The sequence below is a fragment of the Cyanistes caeruleus genome, chromosome 20, assembly GCF_971803275.1.
Source record: "Cyanistes caeruleus chromosome 20, bCyaCae1.hap1.1, whole genome shotgun sequence".
In the NCBI taxonomy this organism is placed as follows: domain Eukaryota; kingdom Metazoa; phylum Chordata; class Aves; order Passeriformes; family Paridae; genus Cyanistes; species Cyanistes caeruleus.
The window spans coordinates 1,777,032-1,799,059 of record NC_141720.1 but is presented as its reverse complement, the minus strand read 5'-3'; the positions used below and the strand labels follow the sequence as shown (position 1 = coordinate 1,799,059).

At 48.9% G+C, this 22,028-nt stretch overlaps 1 protein-coding gene and 1 long non-coding RNA gene across 3 annotated transcripts in view; one reads left to right on the top strand and one right to left on the bottom strand.

Annotated features, from left to right (window-relative positions):
• Positions 1-22,028, bottom strand: part of CACNA1B (calcium voltage-gated channel subunit alpha1 B) — a 225,976-nt gene that overhangs the window by 14,305 nt on the left and 189,643 nt on the right. The window contains exons 35-41 of the mRNA XM_086858660.1: positions 16,898-17,014; positions 14,269-14,334; positions 13,576-13,667; positions 12,371-12,521; positions 10,992-11,119; positions 5,878-5,974; positions 697-805 (exon numbers count right to left, since the gene is read on the bottom strand). Of these exons, the coding sequence (XP_086714786.1) occupies positions 697-805; positions 5,878-5,974; positions 10,992-11,119; positions 12,371-12,521; positions 13,576-13,667; positions 14,269-14,334; positions 16,898-17,014 (760 nt within the window). The remainder of the gene's footprint in view (positions 1-696; positions 806-5,877; positions 5,975-10,991; positions 11,120-12,370; positions 12,522-13,575; positions 13,668-14,268; positions 14,335-16,897; positions 17,015-22,028) is intronic.
• Positions 725-3,034, top strand: LOC111936930 (uncharacterized). 2 transcript variants are annotated; one of them, XR_015278305.1, is made up of 3 exons: positions 725-1,057; positions 1,244-1,389; positions 1,919-2,853. It is a non-coding gene; the product is annotated as an uncharacterized LOC111936930 (long non-coding RNA). The 2 variants fall into 2 exon arrangements; XR_002868348.2 differs by having other exon boundaries at positions 792-1,057; positions 1,205-1,389; positions 1,919-3,034.

Genomic DNA, 22,028 nt, shown 5'->3' with positions numbered 1-22,028 from the left:
AGGACCCCTCTGTCCCCTCCCCAAGCTCCCTTGTTCATGGGAAGGCAAAGGGAGCTTGGGATTCCCACCTGGGGCAGAATTCCCACAGTTTTGGGAGGACACCAAGCCCACAGATTTCACTGAATACTCTGAGCTGGATGGGACCCACAGGGATTAAGTCAAACTCTCCAGTGAATGGCCCATGCAGGGATCAAATCTGTGCTCTTGGAATTCCTGGCACCTTGCTCTGACCAACCGAGCCTGGTTGGGGTCAGGAGCTGGGCTTTTTGCTGAGCACACTGGGGTCAGTGTGCTCTCAGAAAACTCCAATTTTCTCCTGATTTTCTGGAGCTCAGATGGCAGAAAATGCTCTCCCATCCTGCAAGGCACAGGCTGGAGGCTGACAAAGCTGAGGAAAAGCTCTGGAAGAGGCCAGGCAGGACATTTGTCTCTTATTGGTGCCGTTTTGGGGTTTTTTTTCCCACATACAGGAAATCTGCAGCATAATGAAATCCACACCTAGAGGAGACTTCAGCATCCCAAATCCCTGTGGGACCGTGCCACATCACAAGGAATTCCAAGGAGCTGAGCTTCACTTGGTGTCTTTGCTGCACCCTCCAGGTGACCCAGGCACCCCCCAGGTGCCCACCCCTCTCACCTGAGGCCAGTTTGATCTCCAGGTGACCCAGGCACCCCCCAGGTGCCCACCCCTCTCACCTGAGGCCAGTTTGATCTCCAGGGCCGTGCGGATCAGGGCCATCAGCGTGGAGGTGAAGTGCACGGTTAAATCCTCGGGAGAGATGGGCATGTTCATCCTCACCAGGCGCTGGGGACAGACAGGGCTGGCTGTCAGTGGGGACCAGGAGTCCTCCCCCCACCCTCACCTGCCCCTCTCTGAACCCCCAAAATATCCAGAACACAAACAGGAAGGAACTTTTTGTGTGCTGAGCTGGAATTCTTCTGCACATGGATGCCAGCTCCTGTCCAGGAGCGGCTTTGGGGTAGAACTTCAGTGGTTTAATGAGTGATTTGCCAGCACTGCACTGCAATCCTACAGAGTTCTCCCGAAAGCAGCCAGGTGAGAGGCTCTCATCCCATTTCCTGACTGTCTCCAGTGGTGTCTGGAGCATCCAGACACGTGGTTTGTACCTGTCCCACCTGCCAAAACAACCTGCTGAGGAGATAGAAACCATCAATCCCCTTCCTCCACCCTTTCCTACACCAGATGGCCTCACCAAATCCTTCACCTAAATCCTAAAACCAGACAGAACGGGGCCTGGCACCACTGACTGAAGATGATGGAAGGTTTGCATCTGCCACCCGAGGCTGGGGCATGGAGACTTGGCCAGGTTTTCCATCTCTGGGACAACCTCCCTGCTTAGAGAATCTTCCATCCTCAACTTCCCACAGGTATGGACTGAGCTACCTGAGAATCCCAGACTGGTTTGAGTTGGAAAAGACCTTAAAAATCATCTCATTCCACCCCCTGCCATGGGCAGGGCCACCTTTCCCTGTCCCAGGTCACTCCAAGCTCCATCCAACCCTGCCCTGGACACTTCCATACCCTCAGAGAGGACAGACCCCAACCCTGGCACCTTCTGCCAGCCCAGGAGACAATTCCCCCCCAAGGGGGACATTTGTTGATGTTGATATGAGCAAAGGGCACAAAGTGCTGGTCCGGGGTAAAATCTGCTCACAGGAGCTGCAATCTCCTTGTTAATAATAATAATAATAATAATAATAATAATAATAATAATAATAATAATAATAATATATCGTTATTATAATAATATAATGATAAAAATAAATAATATACTATAAATACAATACAAATAATAATATAATAATTATTCAAATAATTATATAATAATCCTTGTTTATCTATTTACACATTTTTTGATCTATTTACACATTTTTTGATCTATTTACATATTTTCAGCTCTCACTGCATCCTGCAGGGACAAGAGACCACTGTAACAACGTCCCTGTCACCTGAAGTCTGGGACAAACCATTGTGATCTCCCTCACAGCATGTCCAGAGGTTATTCTGTGTCTCAGGGATGGCAAAATCAAAGTCCAGCCTTTCCTCTCCTCTCTGGCAGTGACAGTATCAAGTGCTGGCGACACCACCGGCTTTTTTCTGTTCACTCATTTCAAATGGAGCAGGATTTAATTCTGATTCTGCCCTCAGCACACAAAAAGCTACAAAAAAACCATCAATGAGAGCCCGTAGTTAGCAACCACAGAGTCCCAGAATGCCACTGGAGTGGGAGTTAAGGGATGCAGAGAGAAAGAAGATGCATGGAAGTGAAGAACAGGCAAATGAGGAATAAATTCCCCACAGGAGAGCTCTATCCTCACATAAACCACCATCAAAAACCACTTTGTGGCTGGCACATCTCAGGTGTCCCCAGCTGATTTTCCAGGCTGAATTCCCAAAGGATACAGATGCAGGACATGGGCCACCCACAGCTGTACACAGAACTGCTTTCCTCCCCAGTTTTAGCCAGGGACAGAGGATTTAGGGGAAGATTTTCCAAGGGGATTCCCACTTTTGGAAGTTTGGCTGAGCATTTTTTGCTGTTTCTTGTGCCTGAAGTTGTGCTTCAAGGCTGTGTGAGAGCACTGGCTCATGGTTTGAAACGGGATAAAAAAATCTGAGAGGGAGAGGGAAAAGAGGAAGAAGAGAAAAGGGGAAAGAGGAAGGGAAAAAGGGAAAAGTGGAAAGGGGAGAGAGGAAGGGAAAAGTGGAAGGAGAAGAAGGGGAAAGGGGATGGGAAAAGGAAACCCAAATGAAGCAACACCCAACCAGAAAATCCTAACAACAACAAAAATAACTGAACCAAAAGAAAGAGAAAAAAAAAAAAAAACAATTCTAATTTGGATAATTCCACATCTTTCTGGAGCCCAGAAGGGAATTTTAGGAGCCTGCTGCTCCTTCCCTGCTCCGATAAAGAGCGTGCAGCACTTGGGATGCGCTGGGAATCGCCAGCCACAACCATGGGGCACTCGGGTAAAATAATAACGGGCAGCAGGGGGGAAAAAAGAGGAGAAATCCTTCCCGAATGACCTGGCAGGAAAGGACTGCCAGCCCTGCCCCTGCCCTCCGGGGAGGATGAGGAAGAGCAGCCGGCAGCAGGTGGAGGATCCCTCCCGCAGCCCCCGCGATTAATTAGGCGGATTTGGAGCTCATTAATGCTTCTGCAGGAGAAGGCCCCAGAGGCAGGAGCCTCGCCGTTGTCTCCGGAGTCTCCTAATTAACGGGGTGCTGATAATGAGGGTTTGATTAGAAGCGGGGTCGGAGGCAGCGCTCGGTGCGCGGGGTCCGGGCGCGGTCAGGAGGCGGCCCCGGCGCGGCTTTAAATGCCAATTAACAGAGGCAGCGCTAATGAGGGACCGAATCTCTGTGACAGGAATAAATTCCCTTTCGGTTTTGCTCCGGAGGTCCTTGGACAGTGGCCCAAAAGGCAGGGAAAGTGCTGGAGGAATAGGGGGAAAATTGATGCCGGGATCAGAGGTGGCTTGCAGGCTCCAGGCTGACCCAGGAAAAGCTGCTGCACCCTGAATCCTCTTCCCTGGCACATCTATCCAGAGGGAGCAGGAGAAGGAGCACCCAGTGCCTGGAAAACTACTGGCACCCCGATGGATCTGAATTATTAAGAGCCCCTGGGACAGGAACTGCTCTGGGAATGATCCCCAGACGGGAATAAATTGGGACAGTGGAGCACTGCTGTGGGAAATGAGGTCGAGTTTGGTGAATAAATTATTTGCTATGAATAATTCACCCTGACCTAGCTGGAATGATTCTACTCTGGTTTAATTCTGCTGGTTTTGGAGAGGCTCCCCGTGGCTTTCACCCCTCTCGCTGCATCCTGGTGGAGCAGCCCAGCTCTGAGATCATCCCGGGAATCACAGAATCCCAGGATGGGTTGGGTTGGAAGGGTCCTCAAAGTCCATCCAGTCCCACCCTCTGCCACGGGCAAGGACAGTGAGCAAATCCCAAGACACCAGAGTGAAGTCAAAGAGGTTTTCTTCCCTCTTTTCTTCTGATGGGATTGAAAAGACTAAAATTTATGGAATCACAGAATCTTTTAGGATGGAGAAGACCTCCGAGATCATCAAGTCCAAACACTGATCCAGCACTGCAAAGCTACCACTGACCCAAGTCCCCAAGTGCCACATCCACATCTGCAGGGTTTTAAATCTTTCCAGGGATGGTGATTCCCTGGGCAGCCTCTTCCAGGGCCTAAAAACTCTTTTTGTGAACAAATTCTTCCTGATATCCAATCTAAACCTCCCCTGGCCCAGCCTGAGGCCGTTCCCTCTCCTCCTGTCCCTGTTCCCTGGGGCTGTCCCCTCCTGCCAGGGACTTGTGCAGAGCCAGAAATTCCCCCTGAGCCTCCTTTTCTCCAGGCTGAGCCCCTTCCCAGCTCCCTCAGCAATTCTCCAGCCCCTTCCCAGCTCCCTCAGCAATTCTCCAGCCCCTTCCCAGCTCCCTCAGCAATTCTCCAGCCCCTTCCCAGCTCCCTCAGGAATTCCCCAGCCCCTTCCCAGCTCCATTCCCTGCCCTGGACACATTCCATCCCCTCAATGTCCTTCTCACTGTGAGTGGCCCAGAACTGAACAGAGGAATTTGGGTTTTTCCAGCCTCTTTCCCCCGACCCAGTGCAGGATAGAGCTCCCTGGTGCCCGAGCAGCGCATCCCGAGGATCCCATGCACCTCTGGGAAGCAGCAAAGCCACGCACACGGATCTGCAGAGGCTGGTCAGGCTGACCAAGGAGAACAGTTGAGAAAGGGGAACCAGAAAACAGCAGAAAGGAAGGACAACAGCCAAGGAGGCTGCAAAGAGGGGAAAATCCAAACAAAAACCAATGTGGACGTGCTGAGAAGGCAACAAAGACATGGGGAAAACACACAAAACCTCTGAAGAGGACTGGGGAAAGTAGACACGGAAAGAAAAACGGGGGATATGTGGGGCAAAAGAGCTTTTGCTGGACAGAACACTCAGGGGTTTTAAAAATCAGAGGGAGAGGGCAAAGATAGGGCAGAGACAAAGCCCTGGCTGCTGTTGGCACTGACTGAGCTCCACCTGCAGGAGCAGGGGGTCCCTCTCCAGGCTCTGGGGCACGGGTCAGTGCCCAGGGGGATCTCAGCACCCTCCTGGGTGGGAGTGGAGGTGACATGAGTCACCCTGGAAATGGAAATCTCCAAACACGCAGAGAGTTTTTGGGAGGGCGGCTTGGCCTTAAGTGGGTCTGCTCCATTTCCATCTGAATTTCCACCCAGTGGCTCAGTTAAAAAGTTTCGCCAAATAAACAGTGAGGTGGAGTGATTTCTCCATCTCCCTGTCCTAATGTTTTCTGTTTGAGTCATTTCTTCCATGAGGGTGTTTAAGGAGCCCTTCTGGTGTTGTCTCTGTTTAATTGCTTGCTCACTCCTACAGTACTGCCTACTCTAATTACTCCAGTCTAATTAAGAGGAGGAAAAAAACAACATTCTACTGAAGGGTTAAGGAGACAAAGAGCCCCAGGAAGAAAAATGGGGATCTAATGGGGGGTAATTTGCTCATTAGCATGGTCCCTCCCCAAATTAACCTAAATGGAAGCAGAATGAGAGAAAAGAGAGAGAAACACTGATGGAGAGCAGAGACATACTTAGAAAGACAAACTGATGTGCCAGAGTTTCAAAGACCAGAAAAAAGTTACCCCAAAAAATTATATATATAAAATTAAAAAGAAAAAAAAAATATAAAATCAGAGGATCCAAAATCTTGCTTGGAAAGCAGAGAAAGCACCAGAAACGTCCAGAAGAACAACACCAACGCCACAGAAACCCCACTGCAGCCACGGCACAAAAAGCTGGTGGTTGGGCAGGAGTTCCTGGGGGAGGTTTTCTACCTTATAGGCAACACGAGCTGGGCATTTCTTCCCAAGGCCTAGAGGTGGGGACATGTGTCTCAGCATCTCATACATGTCTGTGTAACTGATGCGCCCGCTGGGACCACAGGGATGGAGGCAAAAGCACCAGGACACAGAAATCCCATCGGATTGAGGCGGGGAAAAAGGGGAAGGGGTGGGGGAAAAGGCAACACAATGGAGCAAATGAAAAGGAGGAGAGAGAGAAGGGAAAGCAGACAAGAAAACAGAGATCTGGTTAATCAGATTTCTCCAGGAAACAAAACCAAACTCAAGAGGTGGGGCAGGAGAAAGGTGGCTCCGCTTCCGTTGCTGTGTTTCGGCCCAGGTGTCTCCTCCTCCTGCAGGGACGGCCCGTGGCCCTGGGAATGATTGATGTCCCCTGGGGATGGCTGATGTCCCCTGGGGAATGCTCGATGTCCCCTGGGGAATGCTCGATGTCCCCCAAGGGAGAAGGGGTGGCAGGGCTGGCTGTGGCTGGCTCTTGGCGGGGTGGGGGATGAGGGTTCCCCCATCACCCCCCAAACCAGTCAGGTCACCACGCCAGGGAGAGCTGGGAGGCAGAGTTATGGGACAGGGCTGGGAGAACACATCCAGCGTTCCTGCCAGGGAGCAGCACTTTGGGTTGGGGTGATGGGATAAGGGAGAAGCCAATCGTGGGGGATTGAGGGATGTGCTGGGATTGCTCCCACTCCCAGCTGGGATTCTGCAAATTCCAGCAAAAGCAGGGCCCAGCCCTGGCAGGAGCTGTTCCTCCCTCACTTTTGATGGGGCTTGTTTTTCACCAAGCCAACCTCAACTGGGAACTGCAGAGGTTTGGGAGAAGTCCCTCAGAGCAGCCCATTGCTGAGGGCACCTCCCTTCAGCAGCAGGATAAATCCTGGCCTGAAAAACAGGGGGTGCAAAACAGCAGGAAATTCTTGCTTCACCCTTTTGTGCCTGTTAGAACTGGGAACACAACTGTGATGATTCCTTTTGTTTTCCCAACCAACTGCCTGCTTCTGCAATGTGCAAATCTCTGCTACCTGCCATCTGAGGAGACCCAGGGATGTTATTAAAGTTTAACCCCTGGAAAAGCAGGAAAAGCTAAGCACTCACTTAAACCCCTTTTCTGAGCAGGAACCTTCCCACCAGCCCAATGCCCTGACACAGATCTCAGTTCCTATGGAAAGCTTTGATGGAGGAGGAGGAGAGAACTCACCCAGCCCAAAACATCTATTCCCGTCCCTGGGAACTGCTGCAGATAAAATCCCACCCAGCTTTCCCAGCTCAGAGCTGATTTAGAGGCTGCTGAGAGACACAGATGGGCACTGGAGCCAATGTCCTGCCCTGGTTCCTTCCTGCTCCTGGGCTGGGGTGTGGGGTCTCCTCTTCCTCTGCGGAGCTTCTGAGCTCAGTCAGGTGTGGGAAACTCCTGGGCTGGAGTGCAGAAGAAAAGGGAGCTCTGGACTGGCTGCTTCCAGCCTTCTTCATCCTCTGATTTCCAAGGAATCCCTGCCTGGAGCTGGGTCCCCACTGAAGCCCATCCCATGCTGATTTCTCAGCAAGATCTGTCCCAAATCCCCCAGCTGGGCTCCCAAGCACGGGGAACTCTCCCTGTGCCATGTGCAGGAGCTTTCCCTGGGCGTCCACCACAACTCAGAGACATCATTTAACCCCCAGGCCTCTGGCTTTGAGCTCATCCCTCATCCCTGCCCAGATCCTATGGTTTTCCAGCTCAGGAAAGGACGAGCTGATCACTCAACAATGCTCCAAAGCCAAACCAAACCTGCTGCTCCCTGGAAACCTTGGGATGCCATTTCTCCCTGGAATATATTGGGACTCTGGGATGCTTTTCCCCAGCATTTCCCACCTGGAGCTGGCAGGATGGAAGCTGGAGGTTCCCTGTCCCATAAAAGTGCCTGTTCCCAGGCAGCTGGGGTGTGGGAGGAGACAGGGAAGGGATGCATGGAGGAGAAAGGAGGCAGTCAGTCAATCATTCCTTTTTTCAGGCAAGGGATTGGTTATGTTACAATTTCTTTTCTCTACTGGTTGCATTTGCACTCGGGGGAGGGAAGAGGGGATAAAAAGAAACAGAACCAGGGCTAGAGATGCTGGAGGGATCTCTGAAATTCCAAACCTTGTAGGCCACCCTATGAGGGCACTTCTTTCCTAAGCCCAGGGGTGGAGCAATTACACGTAACAAATTGTACATATCCTTATAATGAATGCGGCAACTGGAAAGGAAACACCAGAGGTTATGACGGCAAAATCCAACAGAAATCAGCTTTTCCCCAGGAAAAAGGGAAAAATCAGCTTTCCCCAGGCAAACAGGACAAGTTGGAAGGGCAAAACACGCTGAAAAGAAAGGTTAGTCTGGAAAGGAAGGAGCTGCTTTAACACAGAGGGAACTTCCAACTGCTCACCCAGTGTTAAATCCTTGGATTTTCCTCTGGGAAACCTTCAGTGCCATGTACAAATCTTCCCAAACACTTGGTTTCATTTCCCACTCATGTTTTGATTCCCTGTGCCTCAGCATCAAGCTCCAGACTCTGCTGCCCAACACCCAGAGTCTGCAGGCCACAAAGAGCCTCTTTAATGGATATTCCTGGGATTTTATTACAACTCCTCAATGGATTATTCCCAAATTAGCTGCTTCAGAACCTTGGGAACCTTTCCCTGCCACTGTCACCTCCTAATAACCCCAGCAGGGCCATTCCTGAGCAATGAGGAATTTTCTGGAGGAGCAGAAAGTGTCACCTCCAGAGCCGTGTTGGGCACTGGCACGGGGAAAATCCAGGTTCAGTAGCAGAAGGAGAAATCAGACAGCTCCTGGAAGCTTTATGGTCACTCTCATTAACTCCCAACAATCATTCCAGCCAATTAAACAGCAGGATTATATTTATCAATCTTATTTTTGTGTGGAGGTTTTAGTCCCGCTTCTGAAAATGTGATTTCAGCGGAACTATTCACACTCAATAACTTCCCAGCAGAGCGAAAAGGGAACAGAGTTAGAGAAAAAAAATCCAACAAAACAACAAAACAACCGAATTAGCATCTTACTATCTGACTTTTTCTGCATTAGCAGCTCTGGGAGTGGAAAGGTTTGGCCCCTGAGTGACTCAGAGTTAATAGAGCGAGAAATCTTCCTGAAAACTCAGTGCTGGTGCCTCTTCTGGGTGGAAAGTTCCTGAATATAAACATTCAAAATCCACATTGATCCCGTTTTTTTTTTCCCCTTGCAGGTGTGCTCCTCCTCCCACGGATGCAGAGCCAAGGTTGTTTTTTTTAAGGAGCAACCAGGCACTCCCGAGTTTTCAGCCTCATTGAGATTTTCTAGTGGGAAGAGACAGGATTGGCTTGGCAAAAGGGAAAAAGAAAAGCTATTTATGCCTGCTAAATCCCCACAAAGGATTTGCTGTGTCACAGAGCTCGTGGGGATGAAAATCTGCCTGGAGATTACAAACTGGTAGTAGCTGTGGAGTAAATATTCAGGTTGGTAGTAGGGGGGTGGCTTGGAGCAGTTTAAATCCCCCACAGTTCAGAGAAATGCAGGTTTTTAGAACAAGTTTCCATTTAAAATTAGGCTAAATCATTTAAAGTGAGATTTTAAAGCAGTTTAATCGCATCCTAGCAGGGAGTTTGAGTTGTTGGTTATCCAAATATTGCCTGCCTCTGTCTCTGCTGAAGGGAAACAAAAAAGAAAGGAAAGATTGGAGGAGCTGGAGGCATCACAAATCCAGAGATTCATGGCACAGGAACTAAGGGGAGGAAAAAAGGATCCAAAATTAGGTGAGCTTTAGATTAACAAAGAGTCTCCCAACAGGCCAATTCCCAAATAAAATATCAAGGGAATTACTGGGACCTGGCACAGAGCATCCAGAAATGAGAATAATCCCGTCACCAGGGCTGTGGTGCAGCAATACAGAAAAGCAATTTATTAAATTCTAGAAGTGGCAGGGCCATTCCCTCAATTCAAAAAAATTCCTTAATTTTTCCTTAAAATTCCAATCTGTGTTGCTGCTCCACTGCCTGAGCCCAGTTTGCAGGTCTCCCTGTGTCTTGGAAGAAACAAAATGAAGAAATAAACTCCTAAAATAAACATCTCATTGTCCAGTGTGTGAAAACCATCCCCTCCATTAACCCACTCATAAATCAGGAATATTTTATCAGAGAATTAAATAGAATATAAGAATCAAACACTTCCAAACTTTGGCCAGTTTCATTTTATCCTGATTATTTTACACATCTTATAACCTCAGCTGCAACTCCAGAGCTAAATATTACTCCAAAGGCCAAAATTCCCACGTAGAGTTTGATGTCACTACAAGGAGGCTTCCAGGAGAAAAACGTTGTGTTTAATGAGGAAAGGCTGTTTCCAAAAACCCCATGTTGTCAGGAAATCATTATTTCATCATTGCCTCGGGGGTGGGATGATGGAAGCAGGACCTGCCTCAGATGCAGCCCAGGCTCTCTGCACAGCATTTGGGAAACCACCAAGGTGGATCTAACAGCCAGAGATTTGTGGATTTTCGTCTCAGGATGGGATGCAGGAACCAAAAGCTCCTTTTGGAAGTGCTAAATAGCTTTTCTCCACGGCTATTTAGCCAGGCTCAGTGGAATTGAGGCTGTTAATCTGTTCAGTTTTGGCCCTGCTTTGCTTTCAGGGGTTGCTGGGTGTGCGTGAAGGAAACGCCCTTGCAGTGACACCAGGTTTGTTCCTCTCCAGCGCTCAGGGAATTGCAGCATTTAACAGCGATGATACCTCAAATCCTGGAGTTGTTCCCGTTAAAACAGGCTCTGAGCGTGTCCTGGTGCAGCATTACAGCTGCAGTGTCCTTCTGTCCCACCCCAGTGTCCTTCTGTCCCATCCTGGTGTCCTTCTGTCCCATCCCAGTGTCCTCCTGTCCCACCCCAGTGTCCTCCTGTCGTATCGCAATGTCCTCCTGTCTCATCCTGGTGTCCTCCTGTCCTATCCTGGTGTCCTGTCCTATCCCAGTGTCCTCCTGTCCTATCCCAGTGTCCCCCAGTCCCATCCCAGTGTCCTCCTGTCCCACCCTGGTGTCCTATCCCACCCCAGTGTCCCCCTGTCCCCCCCCTACTGTCCCAGCACGTACCAGGCTGCGGGGTCGTACTCAGCCCACACCCGGACAAACTCGTCCAGGTGATGCGGCCCCAGGATGGAGGAGTCCCGGGTCAGGTACTCAAAATTGTCCATGATGACAGCCACAAACAGGTTCAGCATCTGCAGGGATGGGGTCAGGGAGGGGAAAGGGAAAGGGAGAGGGGAATGGAGAAGGGAAGGGAAAAGGAAAATGGGAAGGGAAAAAGAGGAAGGTGAGAGGAATGACAGATTCGTCTTTACAAGCTCTGGGTCTGCTGGTAAATAAAACCAGCACTGAGAGATAAAAAAAAACATGGGATGGATTCCACTGATTGATGAATGGAAAAAAAGATATTTGCCTTTCCAAACAAACTGTAGGTTTGCTGGTAAATGAAACTGGATATTGAAAGATGAAAGAGACAATGGGGAAACACCATAAATTCCATAAGAATCAAAAATGAAGAGGGAGGGTTTTACATTAGAGGGGAATCTCAGGTATCAGGCATTCCGGGAAGTCTGTGCCTCTCCAGTACCTCAGGCAATGGGAAAGAGAGAGGGAAATTGGGATAAAAAGGAGGCTGTGCCCTCCAAAAAATTGGAGAGACCCCAGGGGAATGTCCCATGGCCTTTCCCTTTATTCCAATAAAGTCACAGGACTACCTGCAGCTGGAATTGGGGGTTTAACCCTCAATGTGCCAATGGACCAAACTTATAAAAGTGTGAAACCCGTGAGCCACCGCCCATTTTGGGTGCAGCCCCTGGGGGGGCTTTGACTGCCCAAAATGTCCCTGAAGGCCCCTCAATAAATAGAACTGCTTTTTATTCCCTTAATTCTGTCTGGCCTTTGTTTTTAGGCAGCCCCAAAAGGCATCAGCACCTCATAAAGCTCAGCCCCTCAATGGCCACAGGCACAAACCAAACCCAGCAGCTCTGAGTTTTCATGTATAAAGCTTTTCTGGCAGAAAAAAAAATTTAAAAAGTGATTTTTGCATTTGTTTGGCAAACAAATGATGATCCTTGTGGGTCACTTCCACCTCAGCAGATCCTGGGATTCTGTGAAATGAGTGTGATGCTCCCAGGACTCAGACATTGTCCCCCTGCCCTCCCCAGTGCCCCTCTTCAAAGGGATGGTATAAATCAAGACAAACCCGATTAATGCTTAATTCCAAATTAGACCCCCCCCTGTGAGAAGAAAGATAAACCCTTTCCCTTTAATGACTGAATGATCTCTTTGGGGATTTTATCAGCAGGATGATAAATGGGGTTTAGCAAAACTGGCTTGGTGGTGTGTAAATTCTAATTAGGGATGAGGAGGAGGCAGGGGGTGGGGAGGAGAGGGTTTGGGGGATCCACACCAGCACCCCCACTTTGGGAGGGTCAGGACTGACTTACCAGGAAGGAGCAGAGGAAAATGAACGACACAAAGTAGAAATAGGCAAAATCACTGCCGCATTCCTTTTTGGTGAGGCCAGAGAGGGGGTCACAGGCTCTGTTGCTCAAGCAGGACAACATGATCTCATGCCAGGCTTCCCCTGTAGCGCTCCTGCAACACCAGAGCAGAGGCTGAGTTTATCCAGCCCTCCCCATGACAGCCCCCCTCCAATAACACTGCACCCAATCAACCAAATTAATTAGGTGGAAAGTTGTGTCCAAGAGCAGAGACTGGATTTACACTGGGAGTTGGAACTACTCACGAAAAAGAAAGGAGAAAGAACATTTCCCTCTGTTACAGGGAGGTAAAAGAAACCAGCCAGGCTCAGGTAGGCTAAAAGTTTTATTGTTTCTGTGGAGAATAAGATCAGATTGATTTAAATAGTACAAATCTGAGTAAACAGAGTTTAGATTTGAACCTAGTGCTGGCTCTATAGCCAGTGGAGAGGATGGGAAATGAAACCAGGCTTCTCCACTGGAATCTCTTATTTCCTTTATCAGGCAGAAAAATTCCAGCATGGGCTGGTTGGACTTGGGTCTCTTTTTCATCACAGTCTCCTGAGTGTTCTTCACCGATTCCCTCCTTCCTCTCTGACTTCTACTATTGAGAGAAAAGAGCCAAAAGGAAAAACTTTAGAGTCCCAGAGAGTTTGTCCTCAAAATAAAACATCTCCCCCAAACTGCCCCAAGCTGGAGCAGAGCCTGTTTTGCCAGGTCTTAAAATGAAAATCTGTTATTTAATTGATTGGTTTTTCATTTGAAAATGCTTCATTTCCAGACAGGATGAACCCAGAAGGAAACACTTGAATTCTGAAGCAGAGATGGGGTTGGTGTAGGAGCTGTTGACTTCTGGTTATGCAAAAACAGCCAATTAAAGCAATTCCCGCTTAAAACAAAGAAAAATTAACCAAATTTCAGGAGAGGAAACCCATGAATCAGTTAAACCAGTGGGGTTCTGTCTGAGCTGCCATGGGGTGTCACAGCTCTAGGTGACACTTTGCAGAGGGCTTGAATCCGATCTGCCGAGGAGGAGGAAGCAGGAACGGATAATTTACACAAATATCTGTTTTAAAGGATATCCAAGTGTGAGCAGCTCAATTGGAACCTGCACAAAGATGTTTTTGCTGTTCACACACAAACCAGAGGGTGTTTTATCCTCTCCTTACCTGAACAGGAGCATCAGGGCTTGGAGGAAGGTTCGGAAGTTGTTGTGCCGATTAATGGAGGTTTCATCATCTAAGGCAATGTTCCCAAATACCTGCCAGGGAAAGCAGAAGGGGTTCAGCCAGGCACATCAAGTGGAGTTGGAAAATAAGGCAGGGAAAGGATTTGTCCTCGTTTAAGGGCTCTCAAAAGCTGGAATAATTTCTGTGCTGAAAAGGGAGATAAAAATGTGTTGTGGAGATCAAACACAAGATAAATGTGCTTTGTATTCACACAGCTCCTTTCCAGCAGTTCAGCTCCATCCCAGGCCAAGAAAAGTTCAGTATTTCTTCTCAGGAAGGTGCAGTGCCTGGGCTGCTCCCTCCTCTCAGCCTCTTGATGTGTCCATACCCAGGGGAAGGGATGTCTTTTCCCGTGGGATTCACAGATGTCCAGTGCTGAAACATGATCCAGGCTCATGCCCACAGCTGGTTTGTCCAGCTCACAGGGGATGCTTCAACATAAAAAAATATTTTTCTATTAAAATAGAAAATGAGGCCTTTTTTTTTTTTCTTTTCAATCTACCTGACACCAGATAAGAAGAGCTTTTGCCTGATCCCAAATCACTGCTGCTCCTGCTGTGGAGGCAACAACCATCTGCACCCTGAACAAACCCAGGCTGCTTATGGCCAGAATGAAAGAATTAAATATTTTACCTGCATGCCAATAATGGCATAGATGAAGAAGAGCATTGCAATGAGGAGACACACATAAGGCAAGGCCTGTGGGAAAGGAGAAAGTGGGATTAATGACAGCAAGTTCAAACATTGAATCCCCTGGCAAGACTGAGTTTTGTGGCATTTGTCCTTCAGGTGTAGGAACTGGGAAGAGGATGTGAAGAATTCTGGCAGCCTTCAGGAGACAACCCCCTGGAGCCAGGGATTCATCAATCACACAACAGTCAGGGCTTTCCAAGGGCTCTCTCTGTATCCTTGGAAGCAGCAAGCAGGAAAAACACAATCTGAGTCTCAGCAGAGAACACTGGAGCTACCAGCAGGCCACTGGCACTTTGTGCCATCATTGTATGAATATTAATTGTTAAAGACTTTGCTGTAAATTCAGTCCGAGGAAGAAAAAAAATCTCCATCCCAGAAATGAGTTCCTGCTCTGGAACAGGCCCAGTTTGGGATCCCAGGAGGACAAAAAGATTCTGAGTTTTAGCAAGAAATCAGTGAAGGCTGCAATGTAATTATGTCACCCAGGCTGAGAGTGACAGCTATTTTCCACTTGCGCTAAATGAATGGGTAATTAATGCCTCTTAATTAGTGATAGTTCAAAAACAGAGCAGTCTTGCCCTGTGGTGCTTGAGGCAAGAGTTCTGCAGGCCAAGGGAGCCCAGCAGGAATTGTAGAATCCTGAAATATCCTGAGCTGGAAAAGACACACAGAGATCATCGAGTGCCACTCCTGTCCCTGCCCAACACCCCAACATCCCAGCCTGGGCATCCCTGGAGCTCTGGCAGCCTCGGGGCCGTGCCCATTCCCTGGGGAGCCTGGGCAGTGCCAGCAGCCTCTGGGGGAAGAACCTTGCCCTGATCTGCAGCCTGAGCCTGGCCTGGGCCAGCTCCAGCCGTTCCCTGGCTGCTGTCCCTGTCCCAGAGCAGAGAGCGGAGCTGCCCCTCGGGAGGAGCTGCAGCCCCCGGGGAGCTCTGCCCTCAGTCTGCTCCAGCTGAACAATCCCAGTGCCCTCAGCTGCTCCTCATGGGCCCCTCCAGACCCTTCCCCATCCTTGTGTCCCTCCTTTGGACACTCTCACACCTTTAGAGCTTTAGATCTTTAGATCTTTTTAGGTCTTTTTCTTACTGAGGTGCCCAGAACTCCCCCAGTACTGGGGGTGAGGCCGCCCCAGAGCAGAGTGGGACAATCCCGGCATCGCTGGGCCTGAGGCAGCTCTGGGATAAAACCCGGAGGAAACCTGAGGAAAAAGGACTGATGTGGTGTCTGCTGGACACCTCTGCACGAGGGGCATGGCCTGAGAGCTCAGATCTGGGGCAACAGACAGACAAACATCTCCTCATGAAGCCCAGGAAGGTCCTGGCTCCTCTTCAGGGCCGCACTCTGGACACAGGCTTTGGGAAGGGTCAGGATTGTGCTGGAAAAAGCTGTGGCTGAGCCCTTTCTCCCAAAATCCATCCACTCCTGACTGGGAACACCTCACACCCACAGACCCCACAGAGGGACTGGGCTTCTGCAGGAACAGCTCCCAGCCCAGAAATCCCGGTGTGTCAGAACCCGGTATCACTGCCACAAATCCGGGTTTCACATTCTGTGCTCTCCTCCCTGCACTGCAGCACCTGAGCAGGCTCCAGAACCAGAGTTTAAGCATAAAACAATGAAAAATAGGCTGAAAACCAGCTGAGAGCTGTAAAAATAACCAGCTTTGGGGCATGTGGGCTTTTGTTTAGAGACAGAAAACAGCTAATTCAGTGTGCTGAGGATTGGTGGGAGGAAGGGCAGAGGTAAAGGAAACCAGGCAAAGCAACTGTCTCAACTTCACAACAAAACTTCATTATTTTAATCCCCCACTATTTTTAATTTAATAACTCCATTATTTTAATCCTTTAAGCCCAGGCCTGTGGCTCTACAGCTTCACAGGTTGTGTTACCAAAGCTTGAGGGGCCGGGTTTCACCTCTGCCTCATCCCAGCACAGCCAAATCCTGTGAAGGTAATTTAAACTTACACTCCTGCAGGTGAAGAACAAGGCACTCAGCAGTCAGGCCACAGCTTCTTTATGCAAATTCCTGAGGGCCCAGGCTTTGCCAGAGGGATTTTGGGGTAGTTTCAAGGGCAGCCTGAGCGTGGAGAACTTGCTGGAGTCTAAATGAGCAAGCAGCCCTTCAGCCTCATCCTCCAAAATGCAGCGTTCAGGGGATGGTCAATGCTAACCTGTTCTATTTTTTTGTAGAAAATGAATAATCCTGGGGCTGGGCAGTGCTCAGCAGCTCATTTTTAGCAGAATTAATATTCCTAGGAATGGTCAGTATGAATCAGTTCACTTTCAGCAGAATTAATATCCTTGTTATGCTAACCAGCTGAATTAATAATAAATATTCTTGGTGCTAACAACTTTGATTTTCTGCAGAATTAATATCCCTGTGGCTGGGCAGTGCTCACCAATCCTCTTTTCTGAAAATTCCTGAATTCTGAATTCCTGTCATCGCTCTGTAGAGGTGCAGAGAGGCCGTTCCAAGACAAGGGAAGCTCTTGGATCCTCACTGGAAGATGCTCCACATGCGCCAAGCATGACCCTCTCCCCAAATCTCTTCCCACATTGCCCAGGCTCACCTTGAAGGACTGCACGAAGGTCCAGAGCAGGATGCGGATGGTGTAGCCCTGGCGGAGCAGTTTGATGAGCCTGGCTGCCCGGAAGAGCCGCAGGAAGCTGAGGTTGATGAAGTTGTCCTGCGGAAAGTAAAGGTTTTGTGTCCTTCAGAAACGACCGCGATCCGAAACCACAGCCCGCAAAAAAGAAATTAAAATTACCAGCTTCACGATCTAAGCAGCAAATCGGCCACCAGAAAACCTTCCAAAAGAAACATTCGTCAGTGCAGATCACTCCACATGCAGCAAGAATGAGAAAACCCCTCTCCACAAGAGCCCTCCCCTCTGCTACTGGGTCAATGAGAGAAAAGGAAAAGGCCCTGTCACGCTGTCCTTGGAGGGCTGATTTGATTTGAGCAGGGCAGATTTTCTCCCCCTCAAGACTCAGGGAGAGGGGGATGGTGCCAGATTTTCATTTTGAAAAGGAATGAGGTTGGTTGAAAGTCTTGGTCAGCTCGGATTTGACAAGGAATTGAACTTAAGCCAAGACACTCACAAGGGACAAAGAAAGGCATTGTCCAGTGAAGAATCAAACATCCTTGGAAGAATGATGTTTTCCAACCTGGAGATTTCCAGTGTTTGTACAGCGTGAAACTGGACAGGTTTGCCAAGGAGGAACCAGAAGATTGTTTGGAAGATGGATCAAGGGCAGCAGGTCAATTGGGGAGGTTGAGCTTTCACCAGCAGGGAGATGCCTTAGGAACCTGCTGGTTTTCCAAATTCTCATTAAATGTGTCTGCACAAGTGGATCAAAGAACTGCTGGAGGCAGGTTCTGATTTCCATTTGTTTTCTAGGATTTTCCCCACCCTTACCCCTTTTTTTTGTTTGTTTTCTTTACTTTGAAGAAAAGAGGATTCTTGCCCCAATGAGCTAATCTAGAGAGGGTTCTTTCCAAAACAAAACATGCAAAAGCCAGATCCCTCTTGCCCTCCTATTTTAAGGAGATGAAAAAATATTCCCCTTTCCATAATTCACTTTTTTGTGGATCTCTGATCACAGCCACTTATTTGACTGAGTGAGCTAAAGAGAGAAAACATCCCACTTTAAACTATTGAGCAGTGAAGCAGCAAATATAATCATAAGGAGCTCTGCTTGGTAAAGATGAGCAAAAATTGTATTTCCCTCGGATTATTGTTTTACCAGAAGTCACATTGAACTGACCCACATTTCTTGCTCATTTGGCTACAGAGCTCATGCTGAAATTGGGGGGCTTGTTGGATCTATGGAGTCTTTCAATGCCAGCTCAGTTTTGGGGCCATTAGCATTGCATTCCACCAATCCCATCAAAGAGTTCCAGAACTCAGTCTCAGGCATGCACTCGGTTTCTCTCAGGTTAAAACCACAAGCAGCTCAGAGTTAGGCACAGACCGAAAATCAGACTCGATCTTCAAATAAAGAGAAAAGAGAAAAGCACAGGAATGTTCAATGAAGGAGCAGACAACACTGAGCTCATTCAAGCCAGCAACAGAAGCCACCTCTGGCAGGCAAAGCACGAGCGAGGATTCCCCTGGGTTGGGCAGAACAGGCACTGAAAATGTCCAGTTTGTCTCAGCATCAGCTCCAGGTTGGTTTTCACAGCGCTTACCTTCCCTTCACAACAGTCCAGCTGCACTCACCTGAGCAGGGCAGGGCTGGGAGAGGCCCCTGGGGCAGAGCTGGAACCCAGCTGGGTAACGGGGACCATCCCTAATGGGGTTCTTCTTCCCCCTGGTCCCAGGGCAGGGCACAGGTTTACCATGAGCCCTTTTAATCAGGAAAATCTCCCCAGCAGTGGGAACTGGATCAGCCCTCATGTGTCTGAAATTCTGATTTTAACTTCAGAGCAATGCTCAAGCCAGATCCTTCCTGTGCACAATCCTCAAGCTCCAAGGAGGAGCAGGGGCACGAGATCCATCTCTGTAGGATCCTGTGGGATCTCCCTCTTCCCACATAACTGCAGCCCAACAGCAGGAGAGTTGTCCTGCTCAGGCTTTGCTGAAACCTCACCATCAGAGCTGACAGGATGTGTTTAACAGCTACTTTGGGCTGGGCTCCCTGCAAGCTGAGCTACCCAGTGCTACCCATGGAAAAGGGATATAAATGGGAAGAGGGTTCAAGACTGTGCAGTTATTTCTGTGACCCCCCCCCCATTCTCTAAGATTTAGATGGATAAACAATCCATAGATTTATTTTTTTTTCCCCCCACATTCCCTATTTGACTCTGGCACTGCCATTTCCTAGAGAGCACTGAAAGCCTCGGCTCCATGTGGAATCACTCCCAACCCAGGACAATCCCCCATCACCACCACCCTGGGACTGTTGGACAGTTCTCAGCACTGCCTGGAGAGAGGCAAATTCCCCACGCTGCTGGTGAAGGGCTCCACCTGCGTGGCACCCTCAGCACCTCACAGAGAAAACCCATCCTCCCACACCTCAGCTCTCCAGGCAGGAATTGGGATGGCATGCAGCCAGAGGGGAAACTCCACATTGCTGTATTTCTTGGGTAAAACAGTTTTTGGCATCAATTCTCCACCCACTGAGCCACCTCTGTGCCGTGCCATATCTGGGTCATCAAAATCAATCAAAATCATCTTTTCCAGGTTGTTTTTTTTTTTGCTTTCCTGTTGCACAGATGTGCTCACGGTGCTCACTACAGGCACCAGAGCTTTAGGATTTTATCATCCATCTGAGGAATAACGAATTATGTTTGGAAAACCTTCTCCCCCTGGCCTGTCACTATTTTCCTGAAAAAGAAATGGCTGGTACTGAAGGGATCCAGGCACCAGCCAGGGCCTGGGGGTCTGGGAATGGCCGGGCACTGTCACCACTTCCCACAACAGGAGATGGCTGATGCATCCCTGAAAAAACTGGGAAGCAGTGGGGAAACGGGGAATAAACACCACTGATAAAGAGCTGCCCTTGAAGGCTGTCCCACCACAGGAGCCTGCTCTGTTACCCTTTCTTAGGTTGTTTTCATAGAATCCCAGAATGTTTTGGGTTGGAAGAGACCCTAAAGCTCATCCAGTGCCACCCCTGCCATGGCAGGGACATCTCCCACCATCCCAGGCTGCTCCCAGCCCTGTCCAGCCTGGCCTTGGGCACTGCCAGGGATCCAAGGACAGCCACAGCTGCTCTGGGCACCCTGTGCCAGGCACTGCCCACCCTGCCAGGGAACAATTCCTGCCCAATATCCCATCTATCCCTGCCTATCAGTCCTTCCACCCTGAGTCAGGAGTGCCGGAAAAAATATTTTGTGTGTGATGCCCAGAAATCTCCTCATTCCCTACTTGACAGAATCACAGAACATCCTGAGCAAGAGGGACCCCCAGGATCATCAATTCCAGCCCCTGGCCCTGCCCAGACCCCCAAATATCCCACCCTGAGCATCCCTGGAGCTCTGGCAGCCTCGGGGCCGTGCCCATTCCCTGGGGAGCCTGGGCAGTGCCAGCAGCCTCTGGGGGAAGAACCTTGCCCTGCTCTGCAGCCTGAGCCTGGCCTGGCCCAGCTCCAGCCGTTCCCTGGGTCTGTCCCTGTCCCAGAGCAGAGAGCGGAGCTGCCCCTTGGGCACTTGGATGCCGAGAGGTCAAAGGAGCCTGGACCTGTCTCTATGGAATAACGACCCCAACCCTAACAAAGTGCAGGATGAGCTTTTCAATCTTTAACCTCCAACAGGGACAGCAGCCAAAATTTAGCAAACTGATTTTTTCCCGATAGATTTTTATGTTCACAGCTAATGCCAGAACCCTTTTCTGTGCTGCCTGGGCCAGGTGTGCAGTAAAATCTTCAAATTTATCCTGACTGCTCCCACACGTCTGGAAGGGATCCAACACCATGGAGGATTCCCTTCTTGGCTTGCACTGGGCGAGCTTTGAACTTACACATTGTCTTTTTCTCTGCTGCTTCCCAGCAGAAAATTCCCCCCAGGACCCTCCATGAACATCCACAGAGCTTCTGTTCAGCCTGGAAATAAAAAATTCACCCTGTTTTCTTTCTTAACAGCAACTGTGCAACAGGAAATGTGGATGTTCACAGATCCAAGAGCTGGTGTCAGGTGGCTGAGCAAGGGTTTTTTGAGAAGCTTTTGGTCTCATTTGTGTTATCAACCATAGCCAAGGTAATTAAGAATGGAAAAATAGATATATTTCTGATTGCATTTTTCTTTATGAATTCTCTTTTGGTTAATTGGTGATTTTTAAAGAGAAAGGTCAATATTTCCAAAGGCATTTTCGGGATAAATTTGCACTTTGGCACTGTGGGATCTGGTTCCTGGTACTTTTCAGCTCTGGTCAGAATTTATTCATTTTACTTGGGGTTTTGGGTTTGCATCCAGTGACTCTGTGTCTACTGTGGTGGCAAAAGGGATTCTTCTTTGGGTTGGTGTCACAGAGAATTTTCAAATTTCAGATCCTTCTTTCCCACCATTTTTGATTTGAGGGAAGCAAGTCTGCCATCACCCCAATAATATTTTTGCCTTACCACACACACAGGTTAAAACACCTGTAAGGCTGTCAGGTGCTTCCTTCGGCAGAAAGCTCATCCAAAAAGAAGCCAAAGTGGTTCACTCCACTTCCAGAGAGCTGAATTTGGTACCACCACCTCCAAACCCCAGCGTTTCCAGGATGCAGAACATCCTTCCCTCGCCATCTCCTCCCATTTCCCACGGAAACAAAGCAAGTGGCAGTGTCCCCTTTGGCACAGGGGGTGGCACAGGGAGCAGGGATGGGCTATTGGCAACTGCTCAGGTCACCAATGAGCCCAGGGAGGGAGGTGCAGGGCAGAAGCCACTTCAGGGCACGCGGCAGTGAGGCTTTTCCACCAGTGCAATCGAAACTCTCATCAAAAAAAAAAACCAACAAAACAAAACTAAAACCGGATCAAACCAAAGGAAAACAAGAGAAAAATCAAAGCAGAGAATTTAAAGAATTGTTTAAATTCAATGAAACCAACCGTGTCCTATATGTGATGTTGTCATGGATGGATATTTGCAAGATTATTTACAAAGTTTTATATATTTTTTTTTTTGAGCGGCAGGTGCACAACATACAGACGGAGACATGGTTTTCGCATTGTATGTTGATTGGATGGCGTGATTCAGCAGGTAGATAAGGAAAATAA